At 58.3% G+C, this 17941-nt stretch overlaps 1 protein-coding gene across 1 annotated transcript in view; it reads right to left on the reverse strand.

Annotated features, from left to right (window-relative positions):
• Positions 1-17576, reverse strand: part of LOC116951286 (tetraspanin-33-like) — a 52337-nt gene extending 34761 nt beyond the window's left edge. The window contains exons 1-2 of the mRNA XM_032969804.2: positions 17082-17576; positions 15975-16032 (exon numbers count right to left, since the gene is read on the reverse strand). Of these exons, the coding sequence (XP_032825695.2) occupies positions 15975-16032; positions 17082-17156 (133 nt within the window). The 5' untranslated portion in view covers positions 17157-17576. The remainder of the gene's footprint in view (positions 1-15974; positions 16033-17081) is intronic.
• Between the last annotated feature and the right edge of the window lie 365 nt (positions 17577-17941).

Here is a 17941-nt window from a genome sequence, read left to right on the forward strand (position 1 = left end):
ATTCACTCACCCACACAGACCCCGATTCACTCACCACACAGACCCCTATTCACTCACCCACACAGACCCCCATTCACTCACCCACACAGACTCCCACTCACTCACTCACCCACACAGACCCCCACTCACTCACCACACAGACCCCCATTCACTCACCCACACAGACCCCACTCACTCACCCACACAGACTCCCACTCACTCACCCACACAGACCCCGACTCACTCACCACACAGACCCCCAGTCACTCACCCACACAGACTTCCACTCACTCACCCACACAGACTCCCACTCACTCACCCACACAGACCCCCACTCACTCACCCACACAGATCCCTACTCACCCACAGAGACCCCCATTCACTCACCCACACAGACCCCTACTCACCCACACAGACCCCCATTCACTCACCCACACAGACTCCCACTCACCCACACAGACCCCCACTCAATCACCCACACAGACCCCCATTCACTTACCCACACAGACCCCCACTCACCCACACAAACCCCCATTCACTCACCCACACACACCCCCACTCACTCACCCACACAGACCCCCATTCACTCACCCACACAGACCCCCACTCACTCACCCACACAGACCCCCACTCAATCACCACACAGACCCCCATTCACTCACCCACACAGACCCCCATTCACTCACCCATACAGACCCCCACTCACCTACACAGACCCCCATTCACTCACCCTCACAGACCCCCATTCACTCACCTATACAGACTCCCACTCACCCACACAGACCTCCATTCACTCACCCACACAGACTCCCACTCACTCACCCACACAGACCCCCACTCACTCACACACACAGTGCCCCACTCACTCACCACACAGAGCCCCACTCACTCACCACACAGACCCCCATTGACTCACCCACACAGACCCCCACTCACCCACACAGACCCCCATTCACTCACCCACACACACCCCCACTCACTCACCCACACAGACCCCCATTCACTCACCCAAACAGACCCCCACTCACTCACCCACACAGACCCCTACTCACTCACCATACAGACCCCCATTCACTCACCCACACAGACCCCCATTCACTCACCCATACAGACCCCCACTCATCCACACAGACCCCCATTCACTCACCCTCACAGACCCCCATTCACTCACCTCAACCGACTCCCACTCACTCACACAGACCCCCATTCACTCACCCACACAGACTCCCACTCACTCACCCACACAGACCCCCACTCACTCACCCACACAGAGCCCCACTCACTCACCACACAGAGCCCCACTCACTCACCACACAGACCCCCATTGACTCACCCACACAGACCCCCATTCACTCACCCACGCAGACTCCCACTCACTCACCCACACAGACCCCCACTCACTCACCACACAGACCCCCACTCACTCACCCACACAGACCCCCACTCACTCACCACACAGACCCGCACTCACTCACCACACAGACCCCCATTCACTCCCCCACACAGACCCCACTCACTCACCACACAGACCCCCACTCACTCACCCACACAGACCCCCACTCACTCACCTACACAGACTCCCACTCACTCATCCACACAGACCCCTACTCACCCACACAGACCCCCATTCACTCACCCACACAGACGCCCATTCACTCACCTACACAGACTCCCACTCACTCACACGCCCACTCACTCACCACACAGACCCCCATTCACTCACCCACACAGACCCCCACTCACCCACACAGACCCCCATTCACTTACCCACACAGACCCCCACTCACCCACACAGACCCCCATTCACTCACCCACACAGACCCCGACTCACTCACCCACACAGACTCCCACTCACTCACACCCCCACTCACTCACCACACAGACCCCCATTCACTCACCCACACAAACGTCCACTCACCCACACAGACCCCCATTCACTCACCCAGACAGACCCCCATTCACTTACCCACACAGACCCCCACTCACCCACACAGACCCCCATTCACTCACCCACACAGACCCCCATTCACTCACCCACACAGACCCCCACTCACTCACCCACACAGACTCCCACTCACTCACTCACCCACACAGACCCCCACTCACTCACCCACACAGACCCCCACTCACTCACCACACAGACGCCCATTCACTCACCCACACAGACCCCGATTCACTCACCACACAGACCCCTACTCACTCACCCACACAGACCCCCATTCACTCACCCACACAGACCCCCACTCACTCACCCACACAGACTCCCACTCACTCACCCACACAGACCCCCACTCACTCACCACACAGACTCCCACTCACCACACAGACTTCCACTCACTCAACCACACAGACCCCCACTCACTCACCACACAGACCCCCACTCACCCACACAGACTCCCACTCACTCACCCACACAGACCCCCACTCACTCACCACACAGACCCCCACTCACTCACCCACACAGATCCCCACTCACCCACACAGACCCCCATTCACTCACCCACACAGACCCCCATTCACTCACCCACACAGGCTCCCACTCACTCACTCACTCACCCACACAGACTCCCACTCACTCACACCCCCACTCACTCAACACACAGACCCCCATTCACTCACCCACACAGACCCACACTCACCCACACAGACCCCCATTCACTCACCCACACAGAACCCCATTCGCTTACCCACACAGACCCCCACTCACCCACACAGACCCCCATTCACTCACCCACACAGACCCCCACTCACTCAGCCACACAGACCCCCACTCACTCACCCACACAGACCCCCACTCACTCACCACACAGACCCCCATTCACTCACCCACACAGACCCCGATTCACTCACCACACAGACCCCTACTCACTCACCCACACAGACCCCCATTCACTCACCCACACAGACTCCCACTCACTCACTCACCCACACAGATCCCCACTCACTCACCACACAGACCCCCATTCATTCACCCACACAGACCCCACTCACTCACCCATACAGACTCCCACTCACCACACTGACCCCCATTCACTCACCCACACAGACTCCCATTCACTCACCCACACAGATCCCCATTCACTCACCCACACAGACTCCCACTCACTCACCCACACAGACACACATTCACTCACCCACACAGACTCCCACTCACTCACCCACACAGACCCCCACTCACTCACCACACAGACCCCCACTCACTCACCCACACAGACCCCCACTCACTCACCACACAGACCCGCACTCACTCACCACACAGACCCCCATTCACTCACCCACACAGACCCCACTCACTCACCCACACAGACTCCCACTCACTCACCCACACAGACCCCCACTCACTCACCCACACAGACCCCCACTCACTCACCTACACAGACTCCCACTCACTCACCCACACAGACCCCTACTCACCCACACAGACCCCCATTCACTCACCCACACAGACCCCCATTCACTCACCTACACAGACTCCCACTCACTCACCCACACAGACTCCCACTCTCTCACACCCCCACTCACTCACCACACAGTCCCCCATTCACTCACCCACACAGACCCCCACTCACCCACACAGACCCCCATTCACTCACCCACACAGAACCCCATTCACTTACCCACACAGACCCCCACTCACCCACACAGACCCCCATTCACTCACCCACACAGACCCCCACTCACTCACCACACAGACCCCCATTCACTCACCCACACAGACCCCGATTCACTCACCACACAGACCCCTATTCACTCACCCACACAGACCCCCATTCACTCACCCACACAGACTCCCACTCACTCACTCACCCACACAGACCCCCACTCACTCACCACACAGACCCCCATTCACTCACCCACACAGACCCCACTCACTCACCCACACAGACTCCCACTCACTCACCCACACAGACCCCGACTCACTCACCACACAGACCCCCAGTCACTCACCCACACAGACTTCCACTCACTCACCCACACAGACTCCCACTCACTCACCCACACAGACCCCCACTCACTCACCCACACAGATCCCTACTCACCCACAGAGACCCCCATTCACTCACCCACACAGACCCCTACTCACCCACACAGACCCCCATTCACTCACCCACACAGACTCCCACTCACCCACACAGACCCCCACTCAATCACCCACACAGACCCCCATTCACTTACCCACACAGACCCCCACTCACCCACACAAACCCCCATTCACTCACCCACACACACCCCCACTCACTCACCCACACAGACCCCCATTCACTCACCCACACAGACCCCCACTCACTCACCCACACAGACCCCCACTCAATCACCACACAGACCCCCATTCACTCACCCACACAGACCCCCATTCACTCACCCATACAGACCCCCACTCACCTACACAGACCCCCATTCACTCACCCTCACAGACCCCCATTCACTCACCTATACAGACTCCCACTCACCCACACAGACCTCCATTCACTCACCCACACAGACTCCCACTCACTCACCCACACAGACCCCCACTCACTCACACACACAGTGCCCCACTCACTCACCACACAGAGCCCCACTCACTCACCACACAGACCCCCATTGACTCACCCACACAGACCCCCACTCACCCACACAGACCCCCATTCACTCACCCACACACACCCCCACTCACTCACCCACACAGACCCCCATTCACTCACCCAAACAGACCCCCACTCACTCACCCACACAGACCCCTACTCACTCACCATACAGACCCCCATTCACTCACCCACACAGACCCCCATTCACTCACCCATACAGACCCCCACTCATCCACACAGACCCCCATTCACTCACCCTCACAGACCCCCATTCACTCACCTCAACCGACTCCCACTCACTCACACAGACCCCCATTCACTCACCCACACAGACTCCCACTCACTCACCCACACAGACCCCCACTCACTCACCCACACAGAGCCCCACTCACTCACCACACAGAGCCCCACTCACTCACCACACAGACCCCCATTGACTCACCCACACAGACCCCCATTCACTCACCCACGCAGACTCCCACTCACTCACCCACACAGACCCCCACTCACTCACCACACAGACCCCCACTCACTCACCCACACAGACCCCCACTCACTCACCACACAGACCCGCACTCACTCACCACACAGACCCCCATTCACTCCCCCACACAGACCCCACTCACTCACCACACAGACCCCCACTCACTCACCCACACAGACCCCCACTCACTCACCTACACAGACTCCCACTCACTCATCCACACAGACCCCTACTCACCCACACAGACCCCCATTCACTCACCCACACAGACGCCCATTCACTCACCTACACAGACTCCCACTCACTCACACGCCCACTCACTCACCACACAGACCCCCATTCACTCACCCACACAGACCCCCACTCACCCACACAGACCCCCATTCACTTACCCACACAGACCCCCACTCACCCACACAGACCCCCATTCACTCACCCACACAGACCCCGACTCACTCACCCACACAGACTCCCACTCACTCACACCCCCACTCACTCACCACACAGACCCCCATTCACTCACCCACACAAACGTCCACTCACCCACACAGACCCCCATTCACTCACCCAGACAGACCCCCATTCACTTACCCACACAGACCCCCACTCACCCACACAGACCCCCATTCACTCACCCACACAGACCCCCATTCACTCACCCACACAGACCCCCACTCACTCACCCACACAGACTCCCACTCACTCACTCACCCACACAGACCCCGACTCACTCACCCACACAGACTCCCACTCACTCACCCACACAGACCCCCACTCACTCACCACACAGACCCCCATTCACTCACCCACACAGACCCCACTCACTCACACACACAGACTCCCACTCACTCACCACACAGACCCCCACTCACTCACCCACACAGACCCCATTCACTCACCCACACAGACCCCCATTCACTCACCTACACAGACTCCCACTCACTCACACGCCCACTCACTCACCACACAGACCCCCATTCACTCACCCACACAGATCCCCACTCACCCACACAGACCCCCATTGACTTACCAACACAGACCCCCACTCACCCACACAGACCCCCATTCACTTACCCACACAGACCCCCACTCACCCACACAGACCCCGATTCACTCACCCACACAGACCCCGACTCACTCACCCACAAAGACTCCCACTCACTCACACCCCAACTCACTCACCACACAGACCCCCATTCACTCACCCACACAAACCTCCACTCACCCACACAGCCCCCGATTCACTCACGCAGACAGACCCCCATTCACTTACCCACACAGACCCCCACTCACCCACACAGACCCCCATTCACTCACCCACACAGACCCCCATTCACTCACCCACACAGACCCCCACTCACTCACCCACACAGACTCCCACTCACTCACTCACCCACACAGACCCCGACTCACTCACCCATACAGACTCCCACTCACTCACCCACACAGACCCCCACTCACTCACCACACAGACCCCCATTTACTCACCCACACAGACCCCACTCACTCACACACACAGACTCCCACTCACTCACCACACAGGCCCCCACTCAATCACCCACACAGACCCCATTCACTCACCCACACAGATCCCCATTCACTCACCCACACAGACTCCCACTCACTCACCCACACAGTCCCCCACTCACTCACCACACAGACCCCCACTCACTCACCCACACAGACTCCCACTCACTCACCCACACAGACGCCCACTCACTCACACAGACCCCCATTCACTCACCACACAGACCCCCACTCACTCACCCACACAAACTCCCACTCACTCATCCACACAGACCCCCAATCACTCACCCACACAGACTCCCACTCACCACACAGACCCCCACTCACTCACTCACACAGACCCCCACTCACTCACCACACAGACTCCCACTCACTCACCCACACAGACCCTCATTCACTCACCCACACAGACTCCCACTCACTCACCCACACAGAGCCCCACTCACTCACCACACAGAGCCCCACTCACTCACCACACAGACCCCCATAGACTCACCCACCCAGACACCCATTCACTCACCCACGCAGACTCCCACTCACTCACCCACACAGACCCCCACTCACTCACCACACAGACCCCCACTCACTCACCCACACAGACCCCCACTCACTCACCACACAGACCCGCACTCACTCACCACACAGACCCCCATTCACTCACCCACACAGACCCCACTCACTAACCCACACAGACCCCCACTCACTCACCCACACAGACCCCCACTCACTCACCTACACATACTCCCACTCACTCATCCACACAGACCCCTACTCACCCACACAGACCCCCATTCACTCACCCACACAGACCCCCATTCACTCACCTACACAGACTCCCACTCACTCACACGCCCACTCACTCACCACACAGACCCCCATTCACTCACCCACACAGATCCCCACTCACCCACACAGACTCCCATTCACTTACCAACACAGACCCCCACTCACCCACACAGACCCCCATTCACTTACCCACACAGACCCCCACTCACCCACACAGACCCCCATTCACTCACCCACACAAACCCCGACTCACTCACCCACACAGACTCCCACTCACTCACACCCCCACTCACTCACCACACAGACCCCCATTCACTCACCCACACACACCCCCACTCACTCACCCACACAGACCCCCATTCACTCACCCAGACAGACCCCCATTCACTTACCCACACAGACCCCCACTCACCCTCACAGACCCCCATTCACTCACCCACACAGACCCCCACTCACTCACCCACACAGACTCCCACTCACTCACCCACACAGACCCCGACTCACTCACCCACACAGACTCCCACTCACTCACCCACACAGACCCCCACTCACTCACCACACAGACCCCCATTCACTCACCCACACAGACCCCACTCACTCACCCACACAGACTCCCACTCACTCACCACACAGACCCCCACTCACTCACCCACACAGACCCCATTCACTCACCCACACAGATCCCCATTCACTCACCCACACAGACTCCCACTCACTCACCCACACAGACCCCCACTCACTCACCACACAGACCCCCACTCACTCACCCACACAGACTCCCACTCACTCACCCACACAGACCCCCACTCACTCACCACACAGACTCCCATTCACTCACCCACACAGACCCCACTCACTCACACACACAGACTCCCACTCACTCACCACACAGACCCCCACTCACTCACCCACACAGACCCCATTCACTCACCCACACAGATCCCCATTCACTCACCCACACAGACTCCCACTCACTCACCCACACAGACCCCCACTCACTCACCACACAGACCCCCACTCACTCACCCACACAGACTCCCACTCACTCACCCACACAGACCCCCACTCACTCACACAGACCCCCATTCACTCACCACACAGACCCCCACTCACTCACCCACACAAACTCCCACTCACTCATCCACACAGACCCCCACTCACTCACCCACACAGACTCCCACTCACCACACAGACCCCCACTCACTCACTCACACAGACCCCCACTCACTCACCACACAGACTCCCACTCACTCACCCACACAGACCCCCATTCACTCACCCACACAGAGCCCCACTCACTCACCACACAGAGCCCCACTCACTCACCACACAGACCCCCATTGACTCACCCACCCAGACACCCATTCACTCACCCACGCAGACTCCCACTCACTCACCCACACAGACCCCCACTCACTCACCACACAGACCCCCACTCACTCACCCACACAGACCCCCACTCACTCACCACACAGACCCGCACTCACTCACCACACAGACCCCCATTCACTCACCCACACAGACCCCACTCACTCACCCACACAGACCCCCACTCACTCACCCACACAGACCCCCACTCACTCACCTACACATACTCCCACTCACTCATCCACACAGACCCCTACTCACCCACACAGACCCCCATTCACTCACCCACACAGACCCCCATTCACTCACCTACACAGACTCCCACTCACTCACACGCCCACTCACTCACCACACAGACCCCCATTCACTCACCCACACAGATCCCCACTCACCCACACAGACTCCCATTCACTCACCAACACAGACCCCCACTCACCCACACAGACCCCCATTCACTTACCCACACAGACCCCCACTCACCCACACAGACCCCCATTCACTCACCCACACAAACCTCCACTCACCCACACAGACCCCCATTCACTCACCCAGACAGACCCCCATTCACTTACCCACACAGACCCCCACTCACCCACACAGACCCCCATTCACTCACCCACACAGACCCCACTCACTCACCCACACAGACTCCCACTCACTCACCACACAGACCCCCACTCACTCACCCACACAGAACCCATTCACTCACCCACACAGATCCCCATTCACTCACCCACACAGACTCCCACTCACTCACTCACCCACACAGACCCCCACTCACTCACCACACAGACCCCCACTCACTCACCCACACAGACTCCCACTCACTCACCCACACAGACCCCCACTCACTCACACAGACCCCCATTCACTCACCACACAGACCCCCACTCACTCACCCACACAGACTCCCACTCACTCATCCACACAGACCCCCACTCACTCATCCACACAGACTCCCACTCACTCACCCACACAGACCCCCACTCACTCACCACACAGACCTCCATTCACTCACCCACACAGACCCCACTTACTCACCCACACAGACTCCCACTCACTCACCACACAGACCCCCACTCACTCACCCACACAGACCCCATTCACTCACCCACACAGATCCCCATTCACTCACCCACACAGACTCCCACTCACTCACCCACACAGACCCCCACTCACCACACAGACCCCCACTCACTCACCCACACAGACTTCCACTCACTCACCCACACAGACCCCCACTCACTCACACAGACCCCCATTCACTGACCACACAGACCCCCACTCACTCACCCACACAGACTCCCACTCACTCATCCACACAGACCCCCACTCACTCACCCACACAGACTCCCACTCACCACACAGACCCCACTCACTCACCCATACAGACCCCCACTCACTCACCACACAGACCCCCACTCACTCACCCACATAGACCCCACTCACTCACCACACAGACCCCCACTCACTCACCCACACAGACCCCCACTCACTCACCACACAGACCCCCACTCACTCACCCACACAGACCCCCACTCACCACACAGACCCCCAATCACTCACCCACACAGACTTCCACTCACTCACCCACACAGATCCCTACTCACTCACAGAGACCCCCATTCACTCACCCACACAGACCCCTACTCACCCACACAGACCCCCATTCACTCGCCCACACAGACTCCCACTCACCCACACAGACTCCCACTCACTCACCCACACAGACCCCCACTCACTCACCACACAGACCCCCATTCACTCACCCACACAGACCCCACTCACTCACCCACACAGACTCCCACTCACTCACCACACAGACCCCCACTCACTCACCCACACAGACCCCATTCACTCACCCACACAGATCCCCATTCACTCACCCACACAGACTCCCCCTCACTCACCCACACAGACCCCCACTCACTCACCACACAGACCCCCACTCACTCACCCACACAGACTCCCACTCACTCACCCACACAGACCCCCACTCACTCACACAGACCCCCATTCACTCACCACACAGACCCCCACTCACTCACCCACACAGACTCCCACTCACTCATCCACACAGACCCCCACTCACTCACCCACACAGACTCCCACTCACCCACCCACACAGACTCCCACTCACTCACCCACACAAACCCCCACTCACTCACCACACAGACCTCCATTCACTCACCCACACAGACCCCACTCACTCACCCACACAGACTCCCACTCACTCACCACACAGACCCCCACTCACTCAGCCACACAGACCCCATTCACTCACCCACACAGATCCCCATTCACTCACCCACACTGACTCCCACTCACTCACCCACACAGACCCCCACTCACCACACAGACCCCCACTCACTCACCCACACAGACTTCCACTCACTCACCCACACAGACCCCCACTCACTCACACAGACCCCCATTCACTCACCACACAGACCCCCACTCACTCACCCACACAGACTCCCACTCACTCATCCACACAGACCCCCACTCACTCACCCACACAGACTCCCACTCACCACACAGACCCCCACTCACTCACCCATACAGACCCCCACTCACTCACCACACAGACCCCCACTCACTCACCCACATAGACCCCACTCACTCACCACACAGACCCCCAATCACTCACCCACACAGACCCCCACTCACTCACCACACAGACCCCCACTCACTCACCCACACAGACCCCCACTCACTCACCCACATAGACCCCACTCACTCACCACACAGACCCCCACTCACTGACCCACACAGACCCCCACTCACTCACCCACACAGACCCCATTCACTCACCCACACAGATCCCCATTCACTCACCCACACAGACTCCCACTCACTCACCCACACAGACCCCCACTCACCACACAGACCCCCACTCACTCACCCATACAGACCCCCACTCACTCACCACACAGACCCCCACTCACTCACCCACATAGACCCCACTCACTCACCACACAGACCCCCACTCACTCACCCACACAGACCCCCACTCACTCACCACACAGACCCCCACTCACTCACCCACACAGACCCCCACTCACCACACAGACCCCCAATCACTCACCCTCACAGACTTCCACTCACTCACCCACACAGATCCCTACTCACTCACAGAGACCCCCATTCACTCACCCACACAGACCCCTACTCACCCACACAGACCCCCATTCACTCGCCCACACAGACTCCCACTCACCCACACAGACTCCCACTCACCCACACAGACTCCCACTCACTCACCACACAGACCCCCATTCACTCACCCACACAGACCCCACTCACTCACCCACACAGACTCCCACTCACTCACCACACAGACCCCCCACTCACTCACCCACACAGACCCCATTCACTCACCCACACAGATCCCCATTCACTCACCCACACAGACTCCCACTCACTCACCCACACAGACCCCCACTCACTCACCACAAAGACCCCCACTCACTCACCCACACAGACTCCCACTCACTCACCCACACAGACCCCCACTCACTCACACAGACCCCCATTCACTCACCACACAGACCCCCACTCACTCACCCACACAGACTCCCACTCACTCACCCACACAGACTCCCACTCACTCACCCACACAGACCCCCACTCACTCACCACACAGACCTCCATTCACTCACCCACACAGACCCCACTCACTCACCCACACAGACTCCCACTCACTCACCACACAGACCCCCACTCACTCACCCACACAGACCCCATTCACTCACCCACACAGATCTCCATTCACTCACCCACACAGACTCCCACTCACTCACCCACACAGACCCCCACTCACCACACAGACCCCCACTCACTCACCCACACAGACTTCCACTCACTCACCCACACAGACCCCCACTCACTCACACAGACCCCCATTCACTCACCACACAGACCCCCACTCACTCACCCACACAGACTCCCACTCACTCATCCACACAGACCCCCACTCACTCACCCACACAGACTCCCACTCACCACACAGACCCCCACTCACTCACCCATACAGACCCCCACTCACTCACCAACATAGACCCCACTCACTCACCACACAGACCCCCACTCACTCATCCACACAGACCCCCACTCACTCACCACACAGACCCCCACTCACTCACCCACACAGACCCCCACTCACCACACAGACCCCCAATCACTCACCCACACAGACTTCCACTCACTCACCCACACAGATCCCTACTCACCCACAGAGACCCCCATTCACTCACCCACACAGACCCCTACTCACCCACACAGACCCCCATTCACTCGCCCACACAGACTCCCACTCACCCACACAGACCCCACTCACTCACCCACACAGACTCCCACTCACTCACCCACACTGACCCCCACTCACTCACCACACAGACCCCCATTCACTCACCCACAGAGACCCCCACTCACTCACCCACACAGACCCCCATTCACTTACCCACACAGACCTCCACTCACCCACACAGTCCCCCATTCACTCACCCACACACACCCCCACTCACTCACCCACACAGACCCCCATTCACTCACCCACACAGACCCCCACTCACTCACCCACACAGACCCCCACTCACTCACCACACAGACCCCCATTCACTCACCCACACAGACCCCCATTCACTCACCCATACAGACCCCCAGTCACCTACACAGACCCCCATTCACTCACCCTGACAGACCCCCATTCACTCACCTATACAGACTCCCACTCACCCACACAGACCCCCCATTCACTCACCCACACAGACTCCCACTCACTCACCCACACAGACCCCCACTCACTCACCCACACAGAGCCCCACTCACTCACCACACAGAGCCCCACTCACTCACCACACAGACCCCCATTGACTCACCCACACAAACCCCACTCACTCACCCACACAGACTCCCACTCACTCACCCACACAGACCCCCACTCACTCACCCACACAGACCCCCACTCACTCACCTACACAGACTCCCACTCACTCACCCATACAGACCCCTACTCACCCACACAGACCCCCATTCACTCACCCACACAGACCCCCATTCACTCACCTAGACAGACTCCCACTCACTCACCACACAGACCCCCATTGACTCACCCACACAGACCCCACTCACTCACCCACACAGACTCCCACTCACTCACCCACACAGACCCCCACTCACTCACCCACACAGACCCCCATTCACTCACCACACAGACCCCCACTCACTCACCCACACAGACTCCCACTCACTCATCCACACAGACCCCCACTCACTCACCCACACAGACCCCCACTCACTCACCACACAGACCCCCACTCACTCACCCACATAGACCCCACTCACTCACCACACAGACCCCCACTCACTCACCCACACAGACCCCCACTCACTCACCACACAGACCCCCACTCACCCACACAGACCCCCACTCACCACACAGACCCCCAATCACTCACCCACACAGACTTCCACTCACTCACCCACACAGATCCCTACTCGCCCACAGAGACCCCCATTCACTCACCCACACAGACCCCTACTCACCCACACAGACCCCCATTCACTCACCCACACAGACTCCCACTCACCCACACAGACCCCACTCACTCACCCACACAGACTCCCACTCACTCACCCACACTGACCCCCACTCACTCACCACACAGACCCCCATTCACTCATCCACACAGACCCCCACTCACTCACCCACACAGACCCCCATTCACTTACCCACACAGACCCCCACTCACCCACACAGACCCCCATTCACTCACCCACACACACCCCCACTCACTCACCCACACAGACCCCCATTCACTCACCCACACAGACCCCCACTCACTCACCACACAGACCCCCATTCACTCACCCACACAGACCCCCATTCACTCACCCATACAGACCCCCACTCACCTACACAGACCCCCATTCACTCACCCTCACAGACCCCCATTCACTCACCTATACAGACTCCCACTCACCCACACAGACCCCCACTCACTCACCCACACAGATCCCCACTCACTCACCACACAGAGCCCCACTCACTCACCACACAAACCCCCATTGACTCACCCACACAGACCCCCACTCACCCACACAGACCCCCATTCACTCACCCACACACCCCCACTCACTCACCCACACAGACCCCCATTCACTCACCCACACAGACCCCCACTCACTCACCCACACAGAACCCCACTCACTCACTCACCACACAGACCCCCATTCACTCACCCATACAGACCCCCACTCACCCACACAGATCCCCATTCACTCACCCTCACAGACTCCCATTCACTCACCTCAACCGACTCCCACTCACCCACACAGACCCCCATTCACTCACCCACACAGACTCCCACTCAATCACCCACACAGACCCCCACCCACTCACCCACACAGAGCCCCACTCACTCACCACACAGAGCCCCACTCACTCACCACACAGACCCCCATTGACTCACCCACACAGACCCCCATTCACTCACCCACACAGACTCTCACTCACTCACCCACACAGACCCCCACTCACTCACCACACAGACCCCCATTCACTCACCCACACAGACTCCCACTCACTCACCCACACAGACCCCCACTCACCCACACAGACCCCCCACTCACTCACCCACACAGAGCCCCACTCACTCACCACACAAAGCCCCATTCACTCACCCACACAGACCCCCACTCACTCACCACACAGACCCCCATTCACTCACCCACACAGACTCCCACTCACTCACCCACACAGACCCCCATTCACTCACCCACACAGACTCCCACTCACTCACCCACACAGAACCCCACTCACTCACCCACACAGAGCCCCACTCACTCACCACACAGAGCCCCATTGACTCACCCACACAGACCCCCATTCACTCACCCACACAGACTCCCACTCACTCACCCACACAGACCCCTTTCACTCACCCACATAGACTCCCACTCACTCACCCACACAGACCCCCACTCACTCACACAGACCCCCCCACTCACCCACACAGACCCCCCCCCCCCCACTCACTCGTGTACCGAGATGACGCTGATACGAATGCTGTTGTTGGTGCTGTTGTAATGATGATGCCGCTGCTGCTGATGATGTTGCTGAAGGTGATGTTGCTGATAATGATGTTGCTGATGGTGATGTTGCTGATGGTGATAATGATAACGATGTTGCTGATGGTGATGTTGCTGCTGCTGCTGCTGATGATGCTGCTGCTGATGGTGATGGAACCCCCCACACTCACCGGCTCGTTTCTCCGTACGCGCATACACTCCGACTGCAACCAGCGACGCCCCGACAACCTGGACTCACCCAGATTCACCTGGTGAGCGACCCACTCACCGACACTCACACCCAGTGTTGATATTGTTGGCGGCGGCGGTGATGCTGACGTTCGTGTTGATGTTGTTGTTGATGGTGTTAGTGATATTGCTGTTGATGTTTGCTGGTGATGGGGGGAGGAGCTTTGAGCAAGATGAGGAATTCACCCTCAGGGTTGGGGCGAGACGAGACAAGGAGAGAATGCGAGCTGCCGCTTACTCACGCGTGGACTCATGGACACACCAATGATCCCCCGTGTAGCCTTAACAGGCTGTTGGGGCAAGTGGCCTTAGCGAGCACTTACGAAGGCCGACACGGCACACGAGGGGGTGGGTGGCCAGCACACCACGCTCGACCGCCTTTGTCTCCCCGGTGGCGATGTTTTTACATACCAGGCCAGTTACTTGTTTGAGGCTGAGTCGACATAGGGGAGGCCCAGTACAGGTTCAGATAACCATCACTGGCGTTGGCCGTGAACGGGAATCCAACCCGGGTCGCCGGGTTCGTAGCGCAGCGTGCTGACCGCTACACTACCGCCCACCACAACTCAGGTACACACAGGTACTCACACACATGTGCACAGGTGTGTGCTCAAGTGTGTCTACTCAGATGAGTGTATTTAGGTATGCATGTGTACAAGCGTGTGCACAGGTGAGTGGGCATATGTACAGGTGAGTGTACAGGTGTGGGTGTACAGGGTACGGGGAGAGGTGGTGTAGCGGTTAGCGCTACGCTGCGCTACAAACCTGGCGAGCAGAGTTCGTTCCCGCTCACGGCCAACACCAGTGACGATTATTTGAACCAGTCGTGGGCCTCTCCTAGGTCGACTCAGCCTCAAATGAGTACCTGGTGGAGTGTGTAAACATCGCCACTGGGGAGACAAAGGTGGTGTTGTCCACCCACCCCCTCGTGTGCCGTGACCGGCCTTTATAGATGCTCGCTGACAGCACTTGCCCCAAAAGTCTCGTGAGGCTATACAGAGGGGGGGAATCTTTGTCAGTGTTTGTGTACCCAGGCAACCCGTCCTCACCCAGAAGACGAGGTTGAAGAAGAAGAGAGTCCATTTCACGCAGCATCTCACGTCCACACCCGGGTCGCAGCCCATGCCGGAAGGGAGGGGGGGTCAAGAGGGGCAGCAGCAGGAGCGGGCAGCTGAGGGCAGCAGCTGGGGAGGAGGCAGTGCGGCTGAGGACCACGAGGGGCGAAGGGCAGCGGAGGGCAGCGGAGGGGGAAGCGGCACGTGGAAGGAGTCCCACTGTGGCGGTTTGAGGGTGCGGAGCAGGAATGTGGAATGGCAACCCAGCACACGGGGGGCAAGGCGGGGTCCCCCGGGGGAGGGGGCGCGAGGGGCGGGGCTGGCCGGTGGGAGACTGAGGAATCGATGGAGTTCGTTGAAAATTCACCATGTAACATGATTTTTGTTCCAGGGTAGTAAGTGTTAAAGTACAAAAAAATGGCTATTATTCCCCATAAACTTGGCTTTTGTTACCAGGACTTTGTGAAGGAATGACACAAATGCACACGTTTTCTCATTGAAAATAGGTAAATTTCAAATATCTCTGTCCAGCTCACAAAAGAAAAGTTTGTGGGGAATAATAGCCATTTTCTGTACTTTTGAGGCATAAGCAATTAGAAACTAACACTTACTACCCAGGATTTTTTTTGTATATATCATGAAATCTGAGCCATGGACCGTGGTGAACGCGGAGACGCGGGGTGGTGATGCGAGCGAGATTCTGTTGGTCGTGGATTGTGCGGCGTTGGGTCCCAACCAGGAGCCCGTGGGGCAAGCTCGACAGCATCATCGGGTCAAGCGAGCCAGACTCCTGCTGATGAGACGCTGAAATGTCGAAACCGGTCCGGAGTGTCGCTTGCGTTGAATCAACGCCA

Source organism: Petromyzon marinus, chromosome 42, assembly GCF_048934315.1.
Source record: "Petromyzon marinus isolate PM22_M1 ecotype Great Lakes invasive population chromosome 42, UKy_Petmar_22M1.pri1.0, whole genome shotgun sequence".
In the NCBI taxonomy this organism is placed as follows: Eukaryota; Metazoa; Chordata; class Hyperoartia; order Petromyzontiformes; family Petromyzontidae; genus Petromyzon; species Petromyzon marinus.